This window comes from Mirounga leonina, unplaced genomic scaffold (assembly GCF_011800145.1).
Source record: "Mirounga leonina isolate KUSES-001 unplaced genomic scaffold, KU_Mleo_1.0 Mir_54, whole genome shotgun sequence".
Classification (NCBI taxonomy): domain Eukaryota; kingdom Metazoa; phylum Chordata; class Mammalia; order Carnivora; family Phocidae; genus Mirounga; species Mirounga leonina.
In genome coordinates, this window is record NW_023270812.1 from 11,625,100 (window position 1) to 11,649,981 (window position 24,882).

General features: G+C 47.7%; 1 protein-coding gene across 1 annotated transcript in view; it reads right to left on the reverse strand.

Moving 5' to 3' along the window:
- The window catches only part of LOC118001825 (WD repeat-containing protein 27-like), a 109,625-nt gene that overhangs the window by 27,825 nt on the left and 56,918 nt on the right, over positions 1 to 24,882 (reverse strand). Inside the window, exons 10-11 of the mRNA XM_034991970.1 lie at positions 22,498 to 22,595; positions 21,430 to 21,532 (exon numbers count right to left, since the gene is read on the reverse strand). Of these exons, the coding sequence (XP_034847861.1) occupies positions 21,430 to 21,532; positions 22,498 to 22,595 (201 nt within the window). The remainder of the gene's footprint in view (positions 1 to 21,429; positions 21,533 to 22,497; positions 22,596 to 24,882) is intronic.

Sequence of the window (24,882 nt, forward strand, 5' to 3'; positions counted from 1 at the left end):
ATACATAGGATTCACCGCTATTAAGACTCTGTAGGAGATAGCTACCCACTGCAACAAAATGAACCAAGTACTATATGGACAAGTGACACACACTACAAGGAGCTGCGAGGCCGCCACCACGAGCCCCCAGCTGCACCACGGGAGGTGACCATGCTCCAGGCCCCTGTGCGCATTCTCAAGTTAACAAAACAAGGAGTTGCACACGAAAGCCGGGAAAAGTGAAGACATGGAAGAACAAAACAAAACGTACCTACTTAAGCTGAAAGGAGGCAGGAAAAGGAAACAAGTATCAAACGGGCAAATATAAAACAGGTAAGCAAGACGAGAGGTTTAAACATGATCTTACCAATAATCTCATCCAATGGGGGACGCCTGAGTGGCTTGGTTGGTAAAGCATCTACCTTCGGCTCAGGTCAGGATCCTGGGGTCCTGGGATTGATTCCCATGTCAGGCTCTGAGCTGCCCCTCCCCCTGCTCGTGCTCTCTCTCTCTCTCTCTCTCTCTCACTCTCGGTCTCGCTCAAATAAATAAATAAAACCTTTAAAAATAATAATAATCTCATCAAATGGAACCAGTCAAAACAGACCAAGTGAAAGGCAGAGATAGTCAAATTGGTTAAAAGAATGAAAAAAACTCGGGGCGCCTGGGTGGCTCAGTCGGTTAAGCGGCTGCCTTCGGCTCAGGTCATGATCTCAGGGTCCTGGGATGGAGCCCTGCGTCAGGCTCCTTGCTCAGCGGGGAGCCTGCTTCTCCCTCTGCCTGCCACTCCCCCTGCTTGTGCTCTCTGTCTCTCTCTCACGCACACGTGCGCTCTCTGTGTCAAATAAATGAATAAAAAATAAATAAATAAAAGAATGAAAAAAAATAAGTACCTATGAGAAATGCACTTCAAATAAATGACCCATGTGGGTTAAAGGAAAAGAACAGAAAACACTATCCTAACACTAATCAGGAAAGAGCTGGAGTGGCTATCTTTATATCAAAGCATATTTCAAAACAAATAAAGAGGCCATTTCCTGAGATCCTGAGAGCGAAGGGGCGCACTCGCCCAGAGAACAGAACGCTCCTGACCTAGCAAGCAAGCCTCCAAGTGCTAACGGCACACACTGTTGGCATTACAAGGAGAAAGAGAAAACCCACAGTTCTGGACGGAGAGACCGTGAGCCTGCTCTTAGCAGCTGATAAAGATACAATCAGCAAAGTCCACCTGGCTACACAGACATCAGCAGCCCCGTCCGCCCCAGCAGACCCTGGCTGTGAAACCCAGTTCAGTGGCTTCAGGCCACACCACGCATGTTCTCCACATGTCGTTAAAGGAGAAACCGATAAGGAAAGATCTCAGGAAAGACCCCGCATATTCGGAAACAGAACAGCACACATTTGGATAACCCACGGACCAGTGAGACTGGAAAGTGTCTTGAACTAAATGAGCGCATCCAAACAGGGGACGCGTGCACAGCGGCATCTGGAGGAAGCACACAGCCCCCCGCCCCGTGCTGGGACAGACAGGGCCTGCCTCCACAGTGTGGGCTGGCACGGGCCGGTAGTGGGGATGGGGGGCGGACACTGGCAGGGTAGGCCTGGAAGCAAGGACCCCAGAAGAAGGCGTCCGTGCCCGTCCCCAGGAAGGCAGGGAAGGCAGCAGAGAAGGCCCAAGAGGCAGTCTGGGATGGACTGGACCACAGGTGGGGCGGTGAGCACGGCGTGGGTGGAGGACAGCCCTGCACGTGGCAGGTGCGTCTGGACTGGGGATGCGGAGTGGGCGGTGCTTGCTGCAGGGCTGTCTGTGGAAGTGCAGTTACAGGGGAGGAAACGCCGCACACAGACAGATGACAGTGAAGTTTCCTACGGGAAACCTGCCCTCACTGGCGGGGTCCACCACGGCGGCCACAACTCTGTCCCTTCTACAGAGTGCAGCCTGGGGGACTGTCACCGACTCGCAAACCAGAAACAGAACCCGCGGAGCGGCAGGTGAGCACGGGGCACCCGGGGAGGTGAGGGTGGGGGCAGGAGCTGGTCTCTCTGCACCAAGGCAGCCCCACAGGCTCCCCCCACCCCCAAACGGGCCTCTGCTGACGTCAACTCATGTCCATCTGACCAAAACTAATTGTCCACTGAAAATGTCAAGCACGATTTAAAAAAAAAAAAACATCATATTCAAGAGTGAAAGGGGTGAGCACAGACCTATTTCTTCACAACAGAGAAAAGGGACAGAGAAACTGTTTGAACAGGCACAGTAACAAAAACCTTTCACCTTTCAACATGATTTTTAAGGACTGAGTATAATCAAAATACATTATTTTCTTACTTTAAAATTTAAAGTCCAAACCACGAAGATAAGAAAATCCGTTTATCAAGTTCACTGTTTGGCTTCATTTTGTGATCCGAGTCTACATTTGAAGGAGCTTGAAGGAGTCACCCAGGCCAAATTGGGAGTGGGGGTGGGGGGAGGTTTAAGAGAGCACCTGATCTCTGGAGCACTTCAGAAGAGCCACGTACAAGACACGACTTCATCCACATCTCAGTGCAAAGACCACGAGGACTCTGCAGCCCTGGGCCCCTGGGTCCCCTCCTCTCCACAGGGCACCCGATGCTGGACAGGCGACTAGCTCTTCCTGTCCCGGGAGGTCGTGCTGGGCGCCAGGAGGATCAGACACACAGACGAGAAGGCAAAGGGCAGCCAGCGTGGCTCCAGCACTCCTGTGTGCATGTCATCACCGAGGATGCGGCTGGAATCCAGTGTCCTCCACGTGGCCCTGAGCGCACCCAGCCTCCCAGCCTGAGGAACGCCATGCCTGCTGCCTGCTCCCCAGCTGGTTCTCTGGCCCTGACACCAATCGGTCAGTGCCCCCACTTAGTGACTCCCACCAGAGTCCGTGCCATGGCTCATGGCACAAGACGCAGAGGTGAGGCTGGGGAGGTGGGAGGGCCCCGCAAGGACACCCACACATGGAGGAGCCCACGATGGCACTGCAATCCGGTCCTGCTACAGCCACAGCCCGTGCTCTCTCCTCCAGCTCACCCAAACACTGCACGTTTTATGAATGGTTGGAGTACTTTCTGCAAATCACAGAATGAGTGAATGGTGGTCTGTTTGAGTTCCATGTTCAAAAAAATAAGAGGAAAAGCAATTCTCCGAGAGACATTCACTAAGGAAACAATCCCAGAGAGGTGTTCTACTTAGAAAGAGTCTACTTAGAAAGCCAATTTTATTTGCCCCCCCCCCCAGCTTACTGCTCAGGGGGCGGTTGGAGAGGTGGGGTCTCAAACAGCAGGTGTCAACGGCCTGGAGCCAGCACAGAGACGCGGGCTCCCCTCCCCACGAACACAGTGCTGACCCCGCTGTGTTTTCACCTGGACTTGAAGGCCAATTCCTAAAGGCAAAGTCTATATTTTGGGGGGGGGGGGGTAACACTTTATAACAAGATGAAACTTCACTCTCAATCACTCATCAAGGAGACTGAATTTTAATATTAAGTTCTACATGATATCCTAAATTAGAAACACCTAAGTGAATGGATACTCTATTCCAGAGAAGACAGAACACTGAGGACCCTGGTCTATTTCTGTTTATTTAAGGAGATCAGTCATTAACTTTCATCTACTAAAAACACCTCACCAGATGTTAAAAATCTACAATATGTATTTCTTTCTTTCCTGACTTTAAACAGTGAAGAAACTATTTCCCTTCAAGGTATGTGTTCATGAACCACACGATCACTAGAACGTTCTGGGGACGCACATGGAGAAGCCATTCCACTTCCTGTAACAGAGCCGTCCCTGAGGAGTTGAGTGTTAAGAAGTGAGTTTTACAAACCAAGTACCATTTTCTCATTAGCTGATAGCATGAGTTCAGTTTTTACTTTTATTATCGATCTTTCTTCAATAGCCCAGTTTTATCTGTGACTGACTGTACATTGAGAGGGACCATTTGATCAGTGACAAATGAAAGAAACATTCTGTGATGTAAATAGTAACACCACTTACTAAAGCTACAGCTCTCCAGGTCATTCTGAGAATGGCTGGAAAACACCTAGCTCTGTCTGGGCAGGACAAACTGCCCCAGGTGCACAGGCCTCTCCTCTGGCTGGGGGGGCCCCTGCAGGTGCCCGCGCTCCACGGTGACCTCTGCCTTCCCGGAGAAGGCGTCTGGGGACTCGGCACCTGCAAAATCCATCCTCGTGGACCCTGAGCGGATCCTCCCTGCATTCCTGGCCTTCGGAACAGGCTACACGAGAAGAAAATACAGAACTATTTCAATGATGACCATTCCCGACCTGTCATTCACCGAGAGGAGAGTGTGCACCATGCTGTGGATTTACTGACATGTCTTTGTATGTTTACATCAAACAGCAAAGGGACCTGGGCTTGGGGTTTAAGATTTCACTCTGAGAGCAGTATCAGACTACACACACCTCCCGTCCTGAGGACAAACAGCTCTGCCAGACGGCCGTCCTTCTCCCGTTCACAGCTGAGAGAGGGAGCAGTCCACACACTGACGGAGACCATGACCTCCAGCCCAAACCCTACCACTGTGCCTTGCAGGGCTAAGTAAGTTTATTCGTAAAATACAAAGATGTCTATAACCAAGCACAGAATGATGTCACCACAGAAATGGGGAAGATGTGTCCTATTTAATGAACGGTATGTGTCTTCAGTGCCATTTTAGTGACCTTCAAGTCCCGAACTGAGCAGAGATCATATACTCCCAGAAGCCAACCTGCGGGCCACTTTCTCATAAATTGAGCTCATGTAAATGCCATGCAGAACTGTGAGGGAGAAGAGTTCCGCCCACTACCATTCTTTCTGCTCCTCCTCCAGCATCCCCGTGGGCAGACCCTGGAACAGGCGGGCTCCTCCTGACGTGGCGTGCACACGCGTGATTTATCAGGAACACCTCCTCCAAGCTCCTGCAACCGCAGACTCTCCTGAAGGGCCATGGGAAGGAAAGACTCAGCACCATGGCTTTCCACTCTTCATCTCCACAACAAAGCTGGAGATTTGTGGCTCATTTTCACTTTTTGAAAGAATAATTCAATTAATTAAAGATTCAATTTTAAGACCTAGTTTCCTTAAGCTTCTCATTCAATTTACTATCTTATTTATTATATTTAAAAATCTAGTAAATTTTAACAATCACATGCAAAGTGGCTTTCATTTATGTTAAATCTCCTCATGATAAACAGATTAAAAATCTTTAGGCAATGAATTAAGTTTACAATTTAAGTTATTCTAAAACTGTCAAGATTCATTTCAAATGTGTTAAATTTTCCTGAATACTTTAAATGAAAAAAGAAGTTAAAAAGCCAAATGCTCCCAATTCTCAAAAATCTAAGAAAGTAAACTTTTAAATATGGTGAATCTCAACTTCTCTTAAAAATTCATATGCTATTCCCAACTGAATGAAATTTTCTCATTTTTTCTCAACTAAATTTTCTCATTTTTCTCAACTAAAAAGTCACAAATCTAAGTCAATTCATATTTCAAGCTGGAATCAAATATTTTAATATATCAAAATCCTTAAAACATAACAAATACCTAAAATATTATTCTCAGAATATTCCTAAATTCATAGCAAACTGTTAATACTGTGGGCTTGACATACTTCACCTGTGTATTAATTCCAACCACAAGAGAAGCCAGTGGGGAGCCAGCAAACTTTTATTCAATTTAAAAAACAAGGAAAATAACCCTTTCCCAGATATAGACTTAGGTTATTTTTCATTGGCAGAGCCAAACACAACTCTCAAAGTAAGGTGGCCTATTTAAAACATGTAGATTTAGATTTCGTCCTCATATGCTTTAGTAAATAAAATTTTCTAAAAGGTTTGATAAAAGATGACTTGGGAAGAATACAATATTGTCTGCATGCTTCTATTTGTATAATGATCTGTACCGATTCTAATGACTTACTATAACCAAAGTTTTAATAATTAAAGCGCATGGCACCTGGCTCAACTCCTAACCCTACCAAACCAACAGCCTAGCAGAAAGAGACATGTTTGTCCAGGCATCCTTATGTCCTTCCACAGTCAACATCCAGCATTCATTCAAAAATTACAACACATCAAAAGAAAGGTAGGCGAACCAACTGTCAAGAGACGCAGCAATCAACAGAATGAGACTCAGATATAACCTAGATACTGGAACTGTCAGCCAGGGAACTTAAAAATTACAATCTTATGTGAAAGACTCTACCATAATTTCATCAGAGAGATAAATTTTGAAGAGAAAAAACTTTCTAGGCCTAGAGTGATTAGAAGAAATCCTAGTTTTATATTTGAAAGAGAAAACAACAAAATAAAAAGCAAAACTGAATCTACAAGAAAATACTGTAAATACAAAGGACAAAAAGTCAATTTTATTTTTTTTAATTTTTTTTTTTAAGATTTTATTTATTTGAGAGAGAGAATGAGATAGAGAGAGCATGAGAGGGGGGAGGATCAGAGGGAGAAGCAGACTCCCTGCCGAGCAGGGAGCCCGATGCGGGACTCGATCCCGGGACTCCAGGATCATGACCTGAGCTGAAGGTAGTCGCCCAACCAACTGAGCCACCCAGGCGCCCCCAAAAAGTCAATTTTAAATTGGGTCCAAAAGATAAAGATATGAAGGATATAAACAATTTTAAAATGAAAAAACTCCAATAATTAATAGCATATGGAATAATGTACAATATTCATAATATTTTTAAAAAGGCAAATTAAAGTAATAGGTACCATTTCTTGATAATGAACTTAACAAAGATACTGAAAGTGTCAATAATCTAACCTGGTAAGGAAACAAGCAATGGGGAACATTCTGAAAAATATTTCTCTGTACATATTAGAACGCTTGCAAAGTTTTTGCTATTTTACTCAGTAGCACTACTTTTAATAACCTATCTTGAGAAAATAAATCCAGACATAGAAAACACTGCACACTCAGGATGTACATCTGAATATTACTTATAATACCAAGATACTGGAAACAGCCTAAATGTCCACTGTGAAGTCTCATGATCTTAAAGGAAAACAAGAAGTTCTCAGATTTCCATTTCTTAACTTTTTCCTTCTCTTTCTCCACACCAGGGGCTGTGGGCCTAGGAGGAGAATAGTCACCATGCCATCCTGCACACTTTCCACATTTGGTCCTCCTTTCTTCCCTTGCTGGGGTATTTTGAGTCATAGCCTGAACCATGCTGTGTAGCCTGGACCCTGAACACATGTACCTGCCTTCTTCTACTTCTTGTCTACACATGCTATTGGAGCGCTCCATGCTCCACCTCGTGTTCTAAGGCAGCATTAGACACGGTCTAAATGCAATCCGGCATGGCCAGGAAGACCCGAGCAAAACTTCCCCAAACAAGCCCCACGCGACACAGAATTGTAAAATGGGAAATACAGCCTCACTGCCCACTATCAATAAGAAAGAGCTTTTATATTATCTTACATCAAAATTGATGATTATGATACTAACATAAGGTAAGTCTGATAACATGATGAAAATATTATAATTGTGACTTTTCGTTACATTCCAACAAATTCCACCTATTTCTGTCTTACGGAGCAGCCTTCCTCCATGGCTACACCACAATCTCACAATTTCCCCAACCTTCCTTCCTAAACTTCTCCTGTGGCTGGTAGGCCCCCATCCTTCAAACCAGGACCCCATCTGCTCACACCCCAGTCCTCTGTCTTCTGTAACGCCTGGTTTGGATTCCTCATACCTCTTGGCCACAGTCTCAGCCAGGATGATGTCACTGGGGTGCTTTCCGGATGTTCGCTCCGACCCTAAACAGTTAAACATCTGAATGGACGTGTCTTATTACAAGTATACCAGGGGCGCAAGCTGATGGCACAGCCTTCGAGCCAAGCGTGGGCCACGGGGACTCGGCTACATTTCCCAGCAGGACCTAAGGCGCTGCCATGGTCTCTGGGGTCTGAACCCACACTCCTTCGTGAGCTGTCAGGATTCCCGCTCATTTTCAGAGTCCTCTCTTAGCCACATGCCTCGTGAGAATAATTTCATTAGTATAACACAATCTTCTTCCAAAGGACTCACAAGTCTTATTTTGGTAATGGAGCAATAGCACTGGCCAAAGACCCTACTTCTTTGACCATATCTAGTAGCATTCTGAGGGGACCAAACTTTGCTTTTTAGAGGGGATGTTGCTCAGAATTTATTTAACAAAACCCAGTCAAGTAACCTGTGTCCTGCTTTTCCAAAAGTCAGGCAGCGTCCCCGCAGCGTCCCCGGCGTAAGGTTGGTGTCACCGCCTCTGACCACGCCGGCCACTGGACAGGGGCCCTCCTCAAATTACCTTCCCACATGCGATACGACAAAAGTAGCGCGTACTCTGCGGGGTTTCCGTGATTCCCGCCCTAACGAGGCCGCGGCCCTGGGCAGCGCGGCAGCCAGCCCTCAGCAGGCGTGGGCACCGGGGGTTTCCTGCCTGGACCTGCAGGTCCAGCGCCGTCCCGGGCACGACTCAGCACAGGAGCCACCGTGCGGGCGCTGACCGCAGGGCCGGGGAAGACAGCTTGAAGGCTGACGGCTGATCTGCGCAGGCGTGCGTCGAGTCGAGGGGGGTCACCCGCAATCCGCGACGAAGACCTAAGGGGGCGAGGGAGCGGGCGGAGGGGGGCGGGACGCCAGCGCGGGCCCAGGGCGGGCAGGCCCCAGCACGCCCGCGGAAGCCCGCGCCCCGTCTCCTCTCGCGGGGGCGCCCGGCTCGCACGCGGCGCGCCGCACCTCCCGCCGGACACGGAGACGCAGAGCGCCGTCCTCGCCGCCCGCCCGCGCCGGCCATCCTCCGCGCCCAAACGCGGCGTCGAGCGCCCACGGGCTCGCACGGTACCGGCTGAACGCCGGCGTGACTACGACCAGAGACGTCTTTTTCTGCACGTGAAAACATCAGACTGCGGTGCTGGTGCACCGTCTACTACGTTTCCTAGAACAGAAGCTTGAGTCGAGGGCCCCGGGGCCGCTGGGAAGCGGAGACACACACCTGAGGCAGGAGGCTCGGGTTTCACTCCCGTTTCGGAAACGTCAGCGAAGGACGGCGCGGCCGGAAGTCGGACATCGTAGCACTGAAAAGCAGAGCCCTGGAAGCCCACCCGGAGGCCGCCGCTGAAGACGCGTCACGGGGATCCTCCCGACAACCGTGCTCGGAAACGCGCGACTTGTGCAACGGGGGCCTTGTGACGACTTCCGCGCGCGGGGACGGTCAGCGCCGCGCGGCGGCATCAGCGTCCCCCGGCCGACGGCGCGCTCGCGACGGGGGCCGCGCTGCTGCCCGTTAGCGCCCGAGCGCTCGTGCCCGTCCTGCGCGGCCGCCGGCCCGCGCCGCGCCAGGGGCCGGCGACGGGGGCCTGCTCCTCCCCTCCCGTCCTCGTCCCACCCGAACGGGAGGCCGTCAGGGCGCAGAGCGGCTCTCGGGCCGTCGCGCCGAGACGGCGCCAGGCCAGCCCCGAGCTTTCAGAAGCGCGACGGCGCGCCCCGCCCCGCCCCGCCCCGCCCCGCGCACCTCTCCCGGCGCCCGCCCCGCGCCGCTGCCCCCGGGCGCCCGTCCCCTCACCCGCGCCGCGTCAGGCCGGGAGCCAAGCGGCAGCGCAGCGGCGGCCCTCGCTGGCGCCATCGGGGAGAAGGGCGGGCCCCGCGGCCCGCGCAGCACGGCCTCGTGGCGCGGTGGCGAGCCGGAGTCACACGCGCGGACACGTGAGGGCGAACGCCCCGCGGCAGCGGACTGCACGGCTCCCTCACGGCTGACGGGGGCCGAGCCGCGCGCGCCACGGCCTCCGGCGTCCGCGACGGGACCAGCCCGGCGCGCGCGCGCCGCCGACGTCCGTGTCCCCGGAGGCCAGACGTGCCCGAGCGCCGAGGCGCCTGACGGCGGCGGACCGGGCAGCGCAGCGCGTCCCCACGGCCCCCGCGCGCCCGCGCCACAACGCTCCGCCCCAGTCGACGCCGCGGGCGCTCACGCCACCGGCTTTCCGCAGTCGGTATCCTCGGGCAAGACCACACGGCTTCCCGCGTGGGCCGTGTGCGCCGCCGCGACCCTCTCCGCGCCGGGCCTCCTCCTCACGAGGGCTCGCGTTCGCGTTCCCTGCTCCCCGCCCTCATTCTGTGCGTGGGGCTCTTCCCGGCGCTCGGGGCTCGCCGGCTGCGGCGCTCCCGCTGCGCCCGGGGACACGCCACGCTGAGCGACGAGCACGTTCACGGGGCGCACGCTTGCGCGGCCCGCCCGCCCTGGAAACGCGCGTCACCGTGAGCGCACGTCGCCCACCCGAAGGCGGCAGATCCAGAACGCGCGGAGAGCCTCGTGCGGGTGCGGGCGCCGCCCACGGGGAGACGCACGGGGGCGGAGGGGCTGAAGCCCGAGCGTCCAGCCCGCCTGGGAGACAGCGCGCCCGAGCCCCGTCGCACACGCACGCCCGCGCGGCGAACACGCGGGACCGCCTGCTGAAACGCGCGCGCGCAGGGCTCCCGCGGCCGCCGACGCCGCCTGCGTCTCCCCCTCGCCTGGTCGGGTCTTCACCGGCTCCGCAGCCCCCCCTGACCTGCACGTCCCAAACTGGGTGAAAAGAGGGCTTTTACTGTCCTGTCCCATCAACTTGAGACAAACCGCCTGCGCTCTGCTTCCTACTAATTAGCCTGGAATTCAGGTATTTTGAACTTCTTCTACGGCTGTTGGGAAGAACTTACATTCCTCTCTAATTGTATGACCAGATGAGAAGATGTGTATGTGTGTAAATACACACACAGACGCCATCAGACACTTCATTTTAGGGACAGAAATCTGGGCTTGGATACCATGCTGATGCGAGATCCATTCACATTTTTAAGTAACAAAATGTGCAAACAAGTATTTCTAGACTTCACTGGTAATAAAGGGAAATGCCACATCGCAGCAGAAGCAAGACATCTAGGGGATTCCTTTTCCACAAAAAACCTATTTTAATGTACAAATGAGCCCTTCAAATTTAGAACTTCAGATGATCCTGCCATTGGTAAACGGTGGTTCCTGAAATAAAGTCTACAGGTAGGTGTCATATGTACCTTGGAGTGGAGAGATCAAAAGTATGGATTTTTTCTTCTGATCCAGATGTGCTTGTTTGAAAAGCAGCTCCTAACAGTTCCCAAAGTGGACCACTGTTGCTGCCCCGGGCCCCGCGCTGAGAACCCGTGGCCCAGCAACGGTCACACTGTGCGGTTCATCGCCGCCTACAGCTCATGTCACAGACGAACACCAGGTACCCTCATGTTCACGCCGGGGAAGCAGGACACACAGAGGGTACGTGACCGGTATGGACTTCGGGCGTCAACACCGACGTTCTAACCGGGTTTTTCTGACTCTAAGCTTGTGTGTTGTTCTGTGAGGCCGCCTATGACCTCGACTGTCAACAGAGGACTCGGGGCCTCTTCGGACTCACTGCCCTTCCAGCGACGACTCAGCACCAGCCTCACCGCTCCACCGATCTCCCTGCAAGGACACGTTCACGTGGAACGCTCTCGTGAATAGCGCTGGAGGGCTTCCTGGGACTCAGGACCCTCCTTGCATCTGCCGTTCGGCTTAGCGACCAAGGGGACCCACAAGGGCCACAGCTCTCTGGCACCTGTCATGTCTGATCATCACACAGGGAGGTTAACGAGGACGGCACAGGCTCACCGCACACGGACGTGTCATCCTGTCCACCTCTGAAGACACAGCTATCACCGTCCCTGCTCCGCAGACGAGGACACCAGGGCACACAGCTGCTCACGTCACAGTCCGAGCTACTCGCTGGCACGCAGTGGCTGCCCTTACCGGAGCCGCGCCCCGCTCGGCGTGCTCCCATCACTGTCATCTGTGCACGTGTGTGGGTGCCGAAGACTCGATGCCACACTGGCCAGTGGTATAGCCAGCATGGACCCCTGCTGGCAGTTTCCGGTGAAGCTAAGCCCACGCCAGCCCACAGACCCACAGCCTCGCTCCTCCATGTCAGCCCAAGAGAAACGCAGTGTCCACACAAAGACCTGCAAAAAACTCCTCAGACAGGTGAACCGACAACTACTTTATGCCCCGTATATAAACCATGTGCTAATAAAAAATGTAATTCTTGGAGGCATATGTTGGTCACATACCCCCTGAATCTCTCTAGATCCCAAACCACGGAGAGAAAGCAGGAACAAACATCTCAGCACGTCTGTGGGCGTCTCCCCAGGGAAAACCACCCTGGAAAGGGGCGCTGCACCCCGAGAAGCCCATGGGCGGGGAAGTGACCACCGGTGCTTGAGGAGAGCCCCAGCTGTACCGCACTCAGGAAGCAGGAAAGGGGCCAGCGTTCGAGGTGCGTGACATCGAGGTGACCTGTGATGTGGGGGAGATGAGTAGGACGGGTGCAGGAAGAAGCATGAGGGCCAGAAGCCATGGGAGCAAAGGATTTCAAGAGATGAGAAACAGCGGGAAAGAGGCCGGGAGGTGAGGGAGTTGGGCTGGTGGTGCTAACGTTCCAGGAACCAGCTTGAGTACAATGTGGGACATAAATCCAATTACAGAAGTAAGTCAAGTACATGCTGATGGTTCCTGTTCACATAGTTAGGCTCCAGGGAACATGCATCCAGGCTGATGGAGAACAGCAGAGACCACAGGGCAGGGAGAGAGAGGCTCTGGGCAGAGCGGCCCCCATGCGGCAGGAGGGGATGGCTGGAGGGGCCAGGCAGAGAGGGAGATGCTTCTCCCTCCCACCCCAGGAAGGCCAGAGCAGCGGGAAGCAGACAGGTGCGGGCGGGCTCTGATGCACGCAGGCTCTGAAGGTGGCCTGACTCTTTTCAGAGCAGCGTCTGGAAAAGTCCTTCCTGCAACTCCTTCTGTTTTTGCCAAATTTTGAGTGGGGATTAGCACTGCCTTGCATTGGTGAGGATCTCACAATGCTCATAAAATGATGCTGTGATATCAGGAAAGACATCTAGATAAGAGTCATTTAAGAAACAGCCTTTCATTTTCTATATGAAAATGCTTTCAGGTGTGGGAGAAAAGATGGTGGAGGAGTAGGGGACCCTATTGCAACCAGTCCCAGAATTGAGCTGGATATCTACCAGACCACTCTAAACACCCACGAAATCAGCCTGAGATGTGATCTGGATCTCTACAAACAGAATATCGTGAGCAGTTGGTTTCGAGGTATGAAGCAGGGAGCTGTGATTCCGTGGGCAGATATGGGAGGATAAACCGTAGTGGGAGGGAACCTGACTGTGGGAATCCTACACCACCGGTGAGCGACAGCCTTGTGCGCTGCAGATGGGGCACAGACTCGCAGAACGGTAGCGGCTAGCGGCGGGGAAAGGACTTTAGGGCAGCCCCTGGGACAGAAACCCGGAGCGGTGGGCTCATGCGTGTGAACTGGGAGTGGCTGGCAGTTTTAGAAGCACAAAGGGCAGAGATGTGCCCCGACCTGGAGGTAGGACTGGGGGCGCTGCAGAGGGGCACACAACCCAGGATGCCACAGTTTATAGCATCACAGACAGAAACAGAGACGGTGTGGCCTGGAGAGCTCACTAAAGAACAGACTGAGGTCTCTCTGCTCTGAGGAAGAGGGTTGGAAACAGTCTCTTCTGCTCTGACTCATGGAAGAGACGTGGAAAGCTGCCCAGGAAAGCCGCCAGAGAACAAAAGCCCCCCAAAACTGGTTCCCACTGAGCCCATCCCCCACCACAGGGGGGCAGGGCAACTCTGCCCAAACAGGGTTGCCTGAGTAACAGTGCGGCAGGCCCCTCCCCCAGAAGACAGGCTGGGAAAACAAGAGGCCAGCAACCCTGAGGTCCCTAGAAAACAGGTGCATCTTGCTTGGGTTCTGGTCAATAATTTGGACTCTATACATTCCCTCAACCACCCATTAACAGAATGACTAGGAGGAGGAGCCCCCAAAACAGAAAAGACTCAGAGATTATGACTTATGCTGCAGATTTACAAATGGATGCAGATATAACCAAGATGTCGGAGATGGAATTCAGGCTAGCAATTGTGAAGACAATAGCTAGCATGGAGAAATCAATTAATGGCAACAGAGAGTCTCTAAAGGCAGAAATGAAAGCTGAATTGGCAGAACTTAAAAATGCTATCAGTGAGATCCAATCTAATCTAGATAATCTAACAGCTAGGGTAACTGAGACAGAAGAGAGAATAAGCGATCTGGAAGACAGTATAATAGATAAAAAGGGAAAAGAGGAGGCCAGGGAAAAACAAATCGGAATCCATGAAAATAGAATCAGAGAAATAAGTGACACCATGAAGCATTCCAATGTCAGAATTATTGGAATCCCGGAGGGAGTGTAGAGAGAGAGAGAGGACTAGAAGATATATTTGAGCAAATCGTAGCTGAGAACCCCCCTAATCTGGGGAATGAAACAAACATTCGTGTCCTAAAGGCAGAGAGGACCCCTCCCAAGATCAAGGAAAACAGGCCAACACCCGGCATGTAATAGTAAAACTTGCAAATCTTAGAACCAAGGAAACCATCTTAAGGGCAGTTAGGGGGGAAGAGATTCCTTCTGTACAGAAGGAGGAACATCAGGATAACATCAGACCTATCCACAGAGACCTGGCAAGGCAGAAAGGCCTGGCAAGACATATTCAGGGTACTAAACGAGAAGAACATGCAACCAAGAATACTTTATCCAGCAAGGCTTTCATTTAGAATGGATGGAGAGATGCAGAGCTTCCACAACCAGCAGAAACTGAAAGAATATGTGACCACTAAGCCGGCCCTGCAAGAAATATTAGGGAGGGTCCTATAAAAGGAGATAGACCCCAAGTGTGATATACAACAGAAATTTACAGAGACAATCTATAAAAACAACATCTTCACAGGCAACATAATGACAATTAATTCATGTCCTTCAGTAATCACTCTCAATGTGAACGGCCTAAATGCTCCCATAAAACAGCACAGGGTTGCAGATTGGATAAAAAGACAGGACCCATCCATATGCTGTCTACAAAAGACTCATTTTGAACCTAAAGATACATCCAGACTGAAAGTGAAGGGATGGAGATCCATCTTCTGGTCTGCCAGCGGACCTCAAAAGAAAGCTGGGGTAGCAATTCTTATATCAGACAAATTAGATTTTAAACTAAAGACTGTAGTTAGAGACACAGAAGGACACTATATCATTCTTAAAGGGTCTATCCAACAAGAAGATCTAACAATTGTAAATATCTATGCCCCCAACATGGGAGCAGCCATCTACATAAGCCAACTGTTAACCAAAATAAAGAGTCATATTGATAACAATACGTTAATTGTAGGTGACCTCAATACTCCAGTCTCAGCAATGGACAGATCATCTAAGCAGAAAATCAACAAAGAAACAAGAGCATTGAATGACACACTGGACCAGATGGACCTCATAGATACATACAGAACATTCCACCCTAAAACAACAGAATACTCATTCTTCTCGAGCGCACATGGAACTTTCTCCAGAATAGACCACATACTGGGTCACAAATCAGGTCTCAACCGATACCAAAAGATTGAGATTATTCCCTGCATATTCTCAGACCACAATGCTTTAAAACTGGAACTTAATCACAAGAAAAAATTTGGAAGAAATTAAAAACACTTGGAAGCTAAAGACCACTCTGCTCAAGAATGTTTGGGTCAACCAGGAAATCAAAGAAGAACTTAAACAATTCATGGAAACCACTGAGAATGAAAACACATCGGTCTAAAACCTATGGGATACTGCAAAGGCAGTCCTAAGGGGGAAATACATAGCCATCCAAGCCTCACTCAAAAAAACAGAAAAATTCCGAATTCACCAACTAACTCTACAGCTTAAAGAACTAGAGAAAAAGCAACAAACGATGCCTAAGCCATGCATTAGAAGAGAAATAATTAAGATTAGAGCAGAGATCAATGAATTAGAAACCAGAAACATAGTAGATCAGATCAACGAAACTAGAAGTTGGTTCTTTGAAAGAATTAATAAGATCGGTAAACCACTGGCCAGACTTATCCAAAAGAAAAACGAAAGGACCCAAATTAATAAAATTATGAATGAAAGGGGAGAGATCACAACTAACACCAAGGAAGTAGAAACAATTATTAGAAATTATTATCAACAACTATATGCCAATAAACTGAGCAATCTGGATGAAATGGAGGCCTTCCTGGAAACCTATAAGCTGCCAAGACTGAAACAGGAAGAAATTGACAACCTGAATAGGCCAATAACCAGTAACGAGATTGAAGCAGTGATCAAAAACCTCCCAAAAAACAGGAGTCCAGGGCCTGATGGATTCCTTGGGGAATTCTACCAAACATTCAAAGAAGAAATAATACCTATTCTACTGAAGCTGTTTTAAAAAATAGAAACAGAAGGAAAACTTCCAAACTCATTCTATGAGGCCAGCATTACCCTAATCCCCAAACCAGGCAAAGACCGCATCAAAAAGGAGAATTTCAGACCAATATCCCTGATGAATATGGATTCCAAGATCCTCAACAAAATCCTAGCTAATAGGATCCAACAATACATTAAAAGGATCATCCACAACAACCAAGTGGGATTTATCCCCAGGATGCAAGGTGGTTCAACATTCGCAAATCAATCAATGTGATAGAACACATTAATAAAAGGAGGGAGAAGAACCATATGGTCCTCTCACAACTGATGCAGAAAAAGCATTTGACAAAATACAACATCCTTTCCTGATTAAAACTCTTCAGAGTATAGGGATAGAGGGAGCATTCCTCAAGTTCATAAAATCCACCTATGAAAAACCCACAGCGAATATCATCCTCAATGGGGGAAAGCTGAGAGCCTCTCCCTTAAGATCAGGAACACGTCACGGATGCCCACTCTCGCTACCATTGTTCAACACAGTACTAGAAGTCCTAGCAATAGCAATCAGACAACAAAAAGAAATAAAAGGTATTCAAATTGGCAAAGAAGAAGTCAAACTCTCTCTTTTCGCAGACGACATGATACTTTATGTGGAAAACCCAAAAGACTCCACCCCCAAATTGCTAGAACTCATCTAGCAATTCAGTAATGTGGCAGGATACAAAATCAATGCACTGAAATCATCTGCTTTCTTATACACTAACAACACAACTGTAGAAAGAGAAATTAGAGAAACGATTCCATTTACAATAGCACCAAAAACCATAAGATACCTTGGAATAAACCTAACCAAAGAGGTAAAGGATCTATACTCTAGGAACTACAGAACACTCATGAAAGAAACTGAAGAAGATAGAAAAAGATGGAAAAATATTCCATGCTCATGGATCGGAAGAATAAACGTTGTTAAAATGTCTATGCTACCCAGAGCAATCTATACCTTCAATGCCATCCCGATCAAAATTCCAATGACATTTTTCAAAGTGCTGGAACAAACAATCCTAAAATTTGTATGGAATCAGAAAAGACCCCGAATCGCCAAGGAAATGTTGAAAAAGAAAAAGCTGGGGCATCACGTTGCCTGATTTCAAGCTATATTACAAAGCTGTGATCACCAAGACAGCATGGTACTGGCACAGAAACAGACATATAGACCAATGGAACAGAATAGAGAACCCAGATATGGACCCTCTCTATGGTCAAATAATCTTCGACAAAGCAGGAAAAAACATGCAATGGAAAAAAGACAGTCTCTTCAATAAATGGTGCTGGGAAAATTGGAAAGCCACATGCAGAAGAATGAAACCGGGACCATTCTCTTACACCATACACAAAGATAAACTCAAAATGGATGAAAGACCTCAATGTGAGACAGGAATCCATCAAAATCCTAGAGGAGAACATAGGCAGTAACCTCTTTGACATCAGCCACAGCAACTTCTTTCAAGATGCATCTCCAAAAGCTAGTGAAACAAAAGCAAAAATGAACTTTTGGGATTTCATCAAGATAAAAAGCTTCTGCACAGCAAAGGAAACAGTCAACAAAACAAAGGGGCAACCCACAGAATTGGAGAAGATATTTGCAAAGGACACTACAGATAAAGGACTGGTATCCAAGATCTATAAAGAACTTCTCAAACTCAACACCCAAAAAAACAAATAATCAAGTCAAAAAATGGGCAGAAGGCATGAAAAGACACTTCTCCGAAGAAGACAAATGGCTAACAGACACATGAAAAAATGTTCATCATCGTTAGCCATCAGGAAAATTCAAATCAAAACCACATTGAAATACCACCTTACACCAGTTAGAATGGCAAAAATGGACAGGGAAAGAAACAACAAATGTTGGAGAGGTTGTGGAGAAAGGGGAACCCTCTTACACTGTTGGTGGGAATGCAAGTTGGTACAGCCACTTTGGAAAACAGTGTGGCGGTTCCTCAAAAATTTAAAAATAGAGGTACCCTATGACCCAGCAATTGCACTCCTGGGTATTTACCCCAAAGACACAGATGCAGTGAAAAGAAGGGCCATATGCACCCCAATGTTCATAGCAACAATGTCCGCAATAGCCAAACTGTGGAAAGAGCCGAGATGCCCTTCAACAGAGGAATGGATAAAGAAGATGTGGTCCGTATATACAATGGAATATTACTCAGCCATCAGAAAAGATGAATACCCAACTTTTACATCAACATGGATGGGACTGGAGGAGATTATGCTAAGTGAAATAAGTCAAGCAGAGAAAGTCAATTATCATACGGTTTCACTTATTTGTGGAACATAAGGAATAGCATGGAGGACATTAGGAGAAGGAAGGGAAAAATGAAGGGGGGGGGATTGGAGGGAGAGATGAACCATGAGAGACTATGGACTCTGAGAAACAAACAGGGTTCTAGAGGGGAGGGGTAGGGGGGATGGGTTAGCCTGGTGATGGGTATTAAGGAGGGCATGTACTGCATGGAGCACTGGGTATTATACGAAAACAATGGAACGTGGATCACCACATCAAAAACTACTGATGTATGGTGACTAACATAACATAATAAAATAAAACTTAAAAAAATAAATAAAAAAAACTAAAGTATCTATTTATACCCACTTTCACATAATCAAAGTACCTCATTTATAGTGAACTCAAGTATCTATCATAGCAGATGACAAAGAAAGACGTCAGTGGAGCACATTTAGTTACTTAAGAACTAGTAAAATTTTAGAATAGATTTTCCTACTTATAAGTTTCATAAAATAGGGGCGCCTGGGTGGCTCAATCGTTAAGCGTCTGCCTTTGGCTCGGGTCATGATCCCAGGGTCCTGGGATCGAGCGCTGCATCGCCTGCTTCTCCCTCTCCCACTCCCCCTGCTTGTGTTCCCTCTCTCACTGTGTCTCTGTCAAATAAATAAATTAAATCTTTTTAAAAAAAAGTTTCATAAAATAGTTTTCCATCCTTTTAAATTCCATTCTTATCAGTTAAATTGAAAAAGAAAAAAGTTTATATGATAAATCTTTCAGCTAAATGGTAAAAGTTATTTATTTCCAAATAAAGTCTATAGTTTCCTTGAGTTTTTAGAAATTTCTCTATGTCTTTTTTTATTTAGATAACCCATATAGACTTGTAGTGAGTTGAATTGTGTCCCCCAAAGTGATATGTTCAAGTCCTAACCCCAGGACCTGTGAATGTAATCTTATTGGAAGTAGGATCTCTGCTGATATGATTATGTTAAGATCATAAGATCAGCTTGGATTTAGGGTGTCCAGTGACCAGTGTCCTTGTAAGAGAAAGAAGAGGGAGAATGGCGACACCAGGGAAGACAGCTGTGTGAAGATGGGGGCAGACACTGGACTGATGAGCCCCAAGCCAAAGCATGCCAAGGATCGGCAGCCAGCACGAGAAGTGGAAGGGGCCAGGGCAGACAGTTCCTCAGGGTCTCCAGGAGGAACCAACCCTCCAACCCCTTGATTTTTAGACCTGCAGCCTCCAGAACTGAGAGAATAGATTTCTGTTGTTTTAAGCTGCGAAATTTATGGTGATTTGTTGCACTAGCCCTAGGAAACTAACACAAAACCTTTTTAAGATCTTATTTATTTATTTGAGAGAGAGAATGAGAGACAGAGAGCATGAGAGGGCGGAGGGTCAAAGGGACAAGCAGACTCCCTGCCGAGCAGAGAGCCCCATGCGGGACTCGATCCCGGGACTCCAGGATCATGACCTGAGCCAAAGGCAGGCGCTTAACCAACTGAGCCACCCAGGCGCCCTAACACAAAACCTTTTTAAATATGTTGAGGACAAATGGATATGTATCAGTCTCTATTCCAAATCCATCATAAGACATGTGTGTCTAACATGTAAGGTATGTTGGGGAGAGGAAGGGAAGGCAATTTCATTAAAATAAGTACATTGAGGGACGCCTGGGGGGCTTCGCCGGTTGAGCGTCTGACTCTGGATTTGGGCTCAGGTCATGATCTCAGGGTCGTGAGATGGCGCCCCAAGTTGGCTGCACGCTGGGTGTGGAGCCTGCTTGAGATTCTCTCTCCCTCCCTGTGCTCCTCCCCCACCTCTCTCGCTCTAAAATAAATAAATAAATAAAAATTTAAAAATCGATTTAAAACAACGAAGTAAGTACGCTGGGCCAGTCGGCAGGGCGGCGGGGGGTGTCCTGCCAGCCTGCAGTGGGGCTGGGGCAGGCGCCGCCAGCAAGCAGATCCTTAAGTAGGAGCTGATCAGGGACACCCCCGCACTGCGGCTCGCAACCGTGCGACTACGGACCGCCAGCGCGTCGGCCTCGAGGAGTCCCGGGCCCTTAGCACGCGTGTAGGATGAAGAGCTGGCGCAGCAGGATGGGGCAGGGCGGGGGCTGGGCAGGGGGCTGGACGGGGAGGGCTGAACGGGGCGGGCTGAGTGGGGGGCTGGGCGGGGGCGCTGACGGAGGGGGGCTGACCTGGGGGGTGCTGGGCGGGGGCTGAGAAGTCATCAGGGCCACTCACTGGGGCCCAAACTGGCCACCGAGAGACGCGGGACGTCCTCACGACCAGGCAGTGACCACCAGAAAGCACAGGAGACGGCAGCCTGGACCCTGCCAAGTCCTCCCTGCACCAGGGCCTATTCTGAAATTCCCTTTTTCTAGAGCCTTTTCCCTTCCTAAGCCCTGTGAATAAATAAAGGCACTTCTTTGGAAGGTTAAAAATAATAATAAAATAAGTACATTGTTCCCTAAGATATCAAAAAGGAAGACTCCCAGTTAAATACTTTGATCTGGTACTTTACTCATTAGTGTTGTTACCTGGTGATTCACAGAAAATGCAGCATGCAGCAATTCCTACATGAGAGGCAATTTGTGCAATGACTGATAAATGAATAAAGAAATAAACTAACGTGTGACTGAGGTTAAAAATAATCATGCCTCACCAAAATTAATGCATGAGGGTCTTTCATAGTGTACACATTATTCTCATTAAAACAGATTTTTATCCTCCTGTGCGACAACATTAACCAGTTTCCACAAGAATGAGTCTAGGGTCTCATGACTGAAGACCAACCGACACACCGCAAGGGCACTTACATGTCTGTCCTCCGCGCCAGAAGCCGCGTAGCGTCCACAAGGGCTGAAAGCAGTCCCACATGGGTATCCGTGGTTTGGATGTCCTTCAAAACAGCGCTCGCATCTATAGGAAAGGAAGAAGCATCAGGAGAAAAAAATGATTTTTTATTTTTAACACAAATTAGGGCAAAGACACTGACTTGTAGCCTGTCTTCCCAACAATGAGCAAACCAGCACTGAGATAGCATGCTCACGTGTGAGTAATTAAAGGCAAGCAGGTCATTCTGAAGATCTTTAAAAATATAGAACAAACGTTTTCAAATGATAAATTATTTGGATCAGTGATTCAAAGACTTCTGGGAGGCGCAACACTCTAACAAGGCTGGTGCCTCAACCAACTTGCTACAAAGTGTTACATACAACCTGTTTATTGATGCTGGTTTTCCTGAGAAAATCTCCTATTTGGGGATGGCCAGAGCTGCCCAAGGAGAGCCTTCGCAAGCGCTGACCAGCACATGGCTGGGCTCCAGGGGGCCCACGATGCCAAACAGAGCCCCACCTGGAGAGGGCTCAGGGAACACGCCCTCACACATCAGAGGGGCTTTTATATTCGCTTAGCGATTACAGAGGAGAGCAGAGACACTGTTCATTCCGCCCTTGCCGTCTGTAAGTGTGCGTGCGCACAAATATTGATGATACTTTTTTATCTACATTATATATTTAGTGATTATTCCCCATAACAGAATTATCTTTTTTAGAGAACAGGAACATACACATATATGCATTTGCATCACTGTAGTTTATGAGCATCTCATTACCTCCCTGTGCATATCTGACCCTCAGGGGTCACAAGGCACAAGCCTAGCAAAGACCAGCACCCTTTACGTTAGCACTCCAAATTGGTGTGACCTGTTCTGTGTATAAATCATACTCTTCTTAGATGGCTCAGCATGAGTAGGTTCACCACAACCTTGTTGTATTTGGAAAAAAGAGATCAGACTGAGTTTTCAGACACTAAGGCCACGTGCCTCAGGAGCTGTTAACAGAAGCATGTCTCGTGCGCCCCCTGCAGGCCAGGGCGGGCCTTACCTCAGGGTTCCCAAGTCCCACGGCTTTCTGCCATCCCCAGTGGCTGTGGTGGCGAAAAGGTTATAAAGCTGGTGCTGTTGGGTCGTGAATGATGATCCCTAGAGTTGTAAGGGGAGGAAACAAGATGTGTTCTTTAAAGGCTGAATTAATAAACACTACACTGATGCTATCTAACAACAGTGAATCTAAAGTAAGAAACTGACACGAGGTTTTTTTCTTATTTATAACAATTTCAGAATTGGCCTCCAAAAACTTCCTTATGACTAATTACTAATGGTACATTTTGACCTTAGGAAGTGTATGTTTTCTATATATGAAATGCCACCAAGAATTATAAAAGTACAATAAAAGATCAAAAGACTACAATATGAATATACCAGAATTTATTTTTAAATATAGATCATAATCCATCTTCAATAAATTATCTGAAAGATGCCCTGAATGGGGCATTTGAAGTTTGAGGTCAGTTATTAATCTGCCAGTTATCAAACCCTAAGGCCTCTGTGCAGTCCCTGGCGGGGGTCCCTCTGAGGACCTGCCTCTGATCTGATCATCACCTCCCCTCATGCTGCAGTCAGAAGGCCACAGCGACTTAAAATATCTCCTGGAAGGAGCTGAACTGCACTCCACCTACAGAACCATTTTTGGACCCAAACATTACATAATTGTGGTTCATGACAATGTCCATCTTCCTTCCATGCCAAGAATATCCAAATTATTAAGAAAAATATACTGAAGTACATCTGAAAGTACGTACCCTCACAGTGTGCACATACCTCGAGGCTGTTCTTCAGTTACAAATAGGAAATGAAGGTGTACATAGACTCAATAGCAAACTAACAGAGAGAGTCTTAACTCTGTGCCAACAGCATTCTGAACACTGAACATTTCATCCTCCTAACAAACTTATGAGATGTAAACTATTTTATACCCATTTCAGGTGAGAAACACGACACAGAGGAATCCACTCATCGCCACCGAGCTACCAATTCAACATAGCTTAGCAGTCCACAAACGAGCACAAGGTCAAGACACCTTGATAACTCATACCATCCAAACAATTCAACAGACATCCAACAAACATCCAGAGATCATCCACTAAACACTGAGCACTTTGCAAGGCACTGAGTCTAGGAATGAGACACAGATCGAGTTTAACAGAAAGGCAGAGTTACAATACCTTACAAAATTGCTAGTTTCTTGAAGTTAACCAGTAAAAAACCAAAAGCATTCACAGGGATAAAAAGAGAATTAAAACCTTTTTTCAGTCAATCCAATTGAGGCTAAGGAAGAAGAAATGAAGAAGCAAAGAAAATCCATGATAAATAGAAAATACAGAAGTTTTTTTTTAATGTAGAAGAGAATGCACAAAATAAGATCAAATGTGTGAGTAAGCATACCAGTTGTAAGCAGACTAAACTCAACAAGTTAAAAAAAAGAAGAGATTCTTAGTTGGATTTCAAGAAAAACACTAAAAACATCATTTTTAGGGGCATCTGGGTGGCTCAGTCAGTTGAGCATCTGCCCTTCAGCTCGGGTCATGGTCCCAGGGTCCTGAGACTGAGCCCCACATCAGGCTCCCTGCTCAGAGGGGAGTCTGCCTCTCCCTCTCCCACTGCTCCTCCCCTCACTCATGCTCCCTTTCTCTCTCTTCTCTCAAATAAATAAATAAAATTTTTTTAAAAAGCACTTTTAAAGGCTGAATGTGAAGGGTGGGAGAAAAATAGCATATACTAAATAAAAGAAGGCAAGATTGATTGCAAAAGTACTAGAAAAAATAGATACAAGGCAAATAAGACCTCATTAAAAATAGTTTATAGATATTATAAAAGGAACACTGCAATGAAAACATAAGAAGTCTGACTTAAATATGCCCAATTACACAGCCTGTAATTATACGGAGCAAAAATTAATAGAATTATAAGAAGAAATTGACAAGATTACAATCACAGGGAGAGGTATTAATACATTTCTCTAATTAAAAAAAAAACAATCGAGAGTACAAAAAATTAGGAAACCTGTATAATTTGAATACAATTAATAAGGTTGGGTCAATAGACATCTATGCAAACATGTACCCAGTGGTGGGTGAGAACATATTCTTTTCACGCACACATACATGATACTCATAAAAATCAACCACACAGCCAAGTTTCTCAATAGATACAAAAATCGCAACAGGTAGAAGAGAATCAGTGCCATATAGATCACGTGCTCCAAACACAATGCCATAAAATCAGAAATCAGTAACAGAAAGTTTACCAAAAACAAGCTCATACACGTAGAAGCCTAAAAGCACACATCTAAATAAAGTCTAGGTTAAAAAAAGTCCTAATGGGAATTAGAAAATGTTAACTACTGAATAATAAAAATAGCACCTGCTCC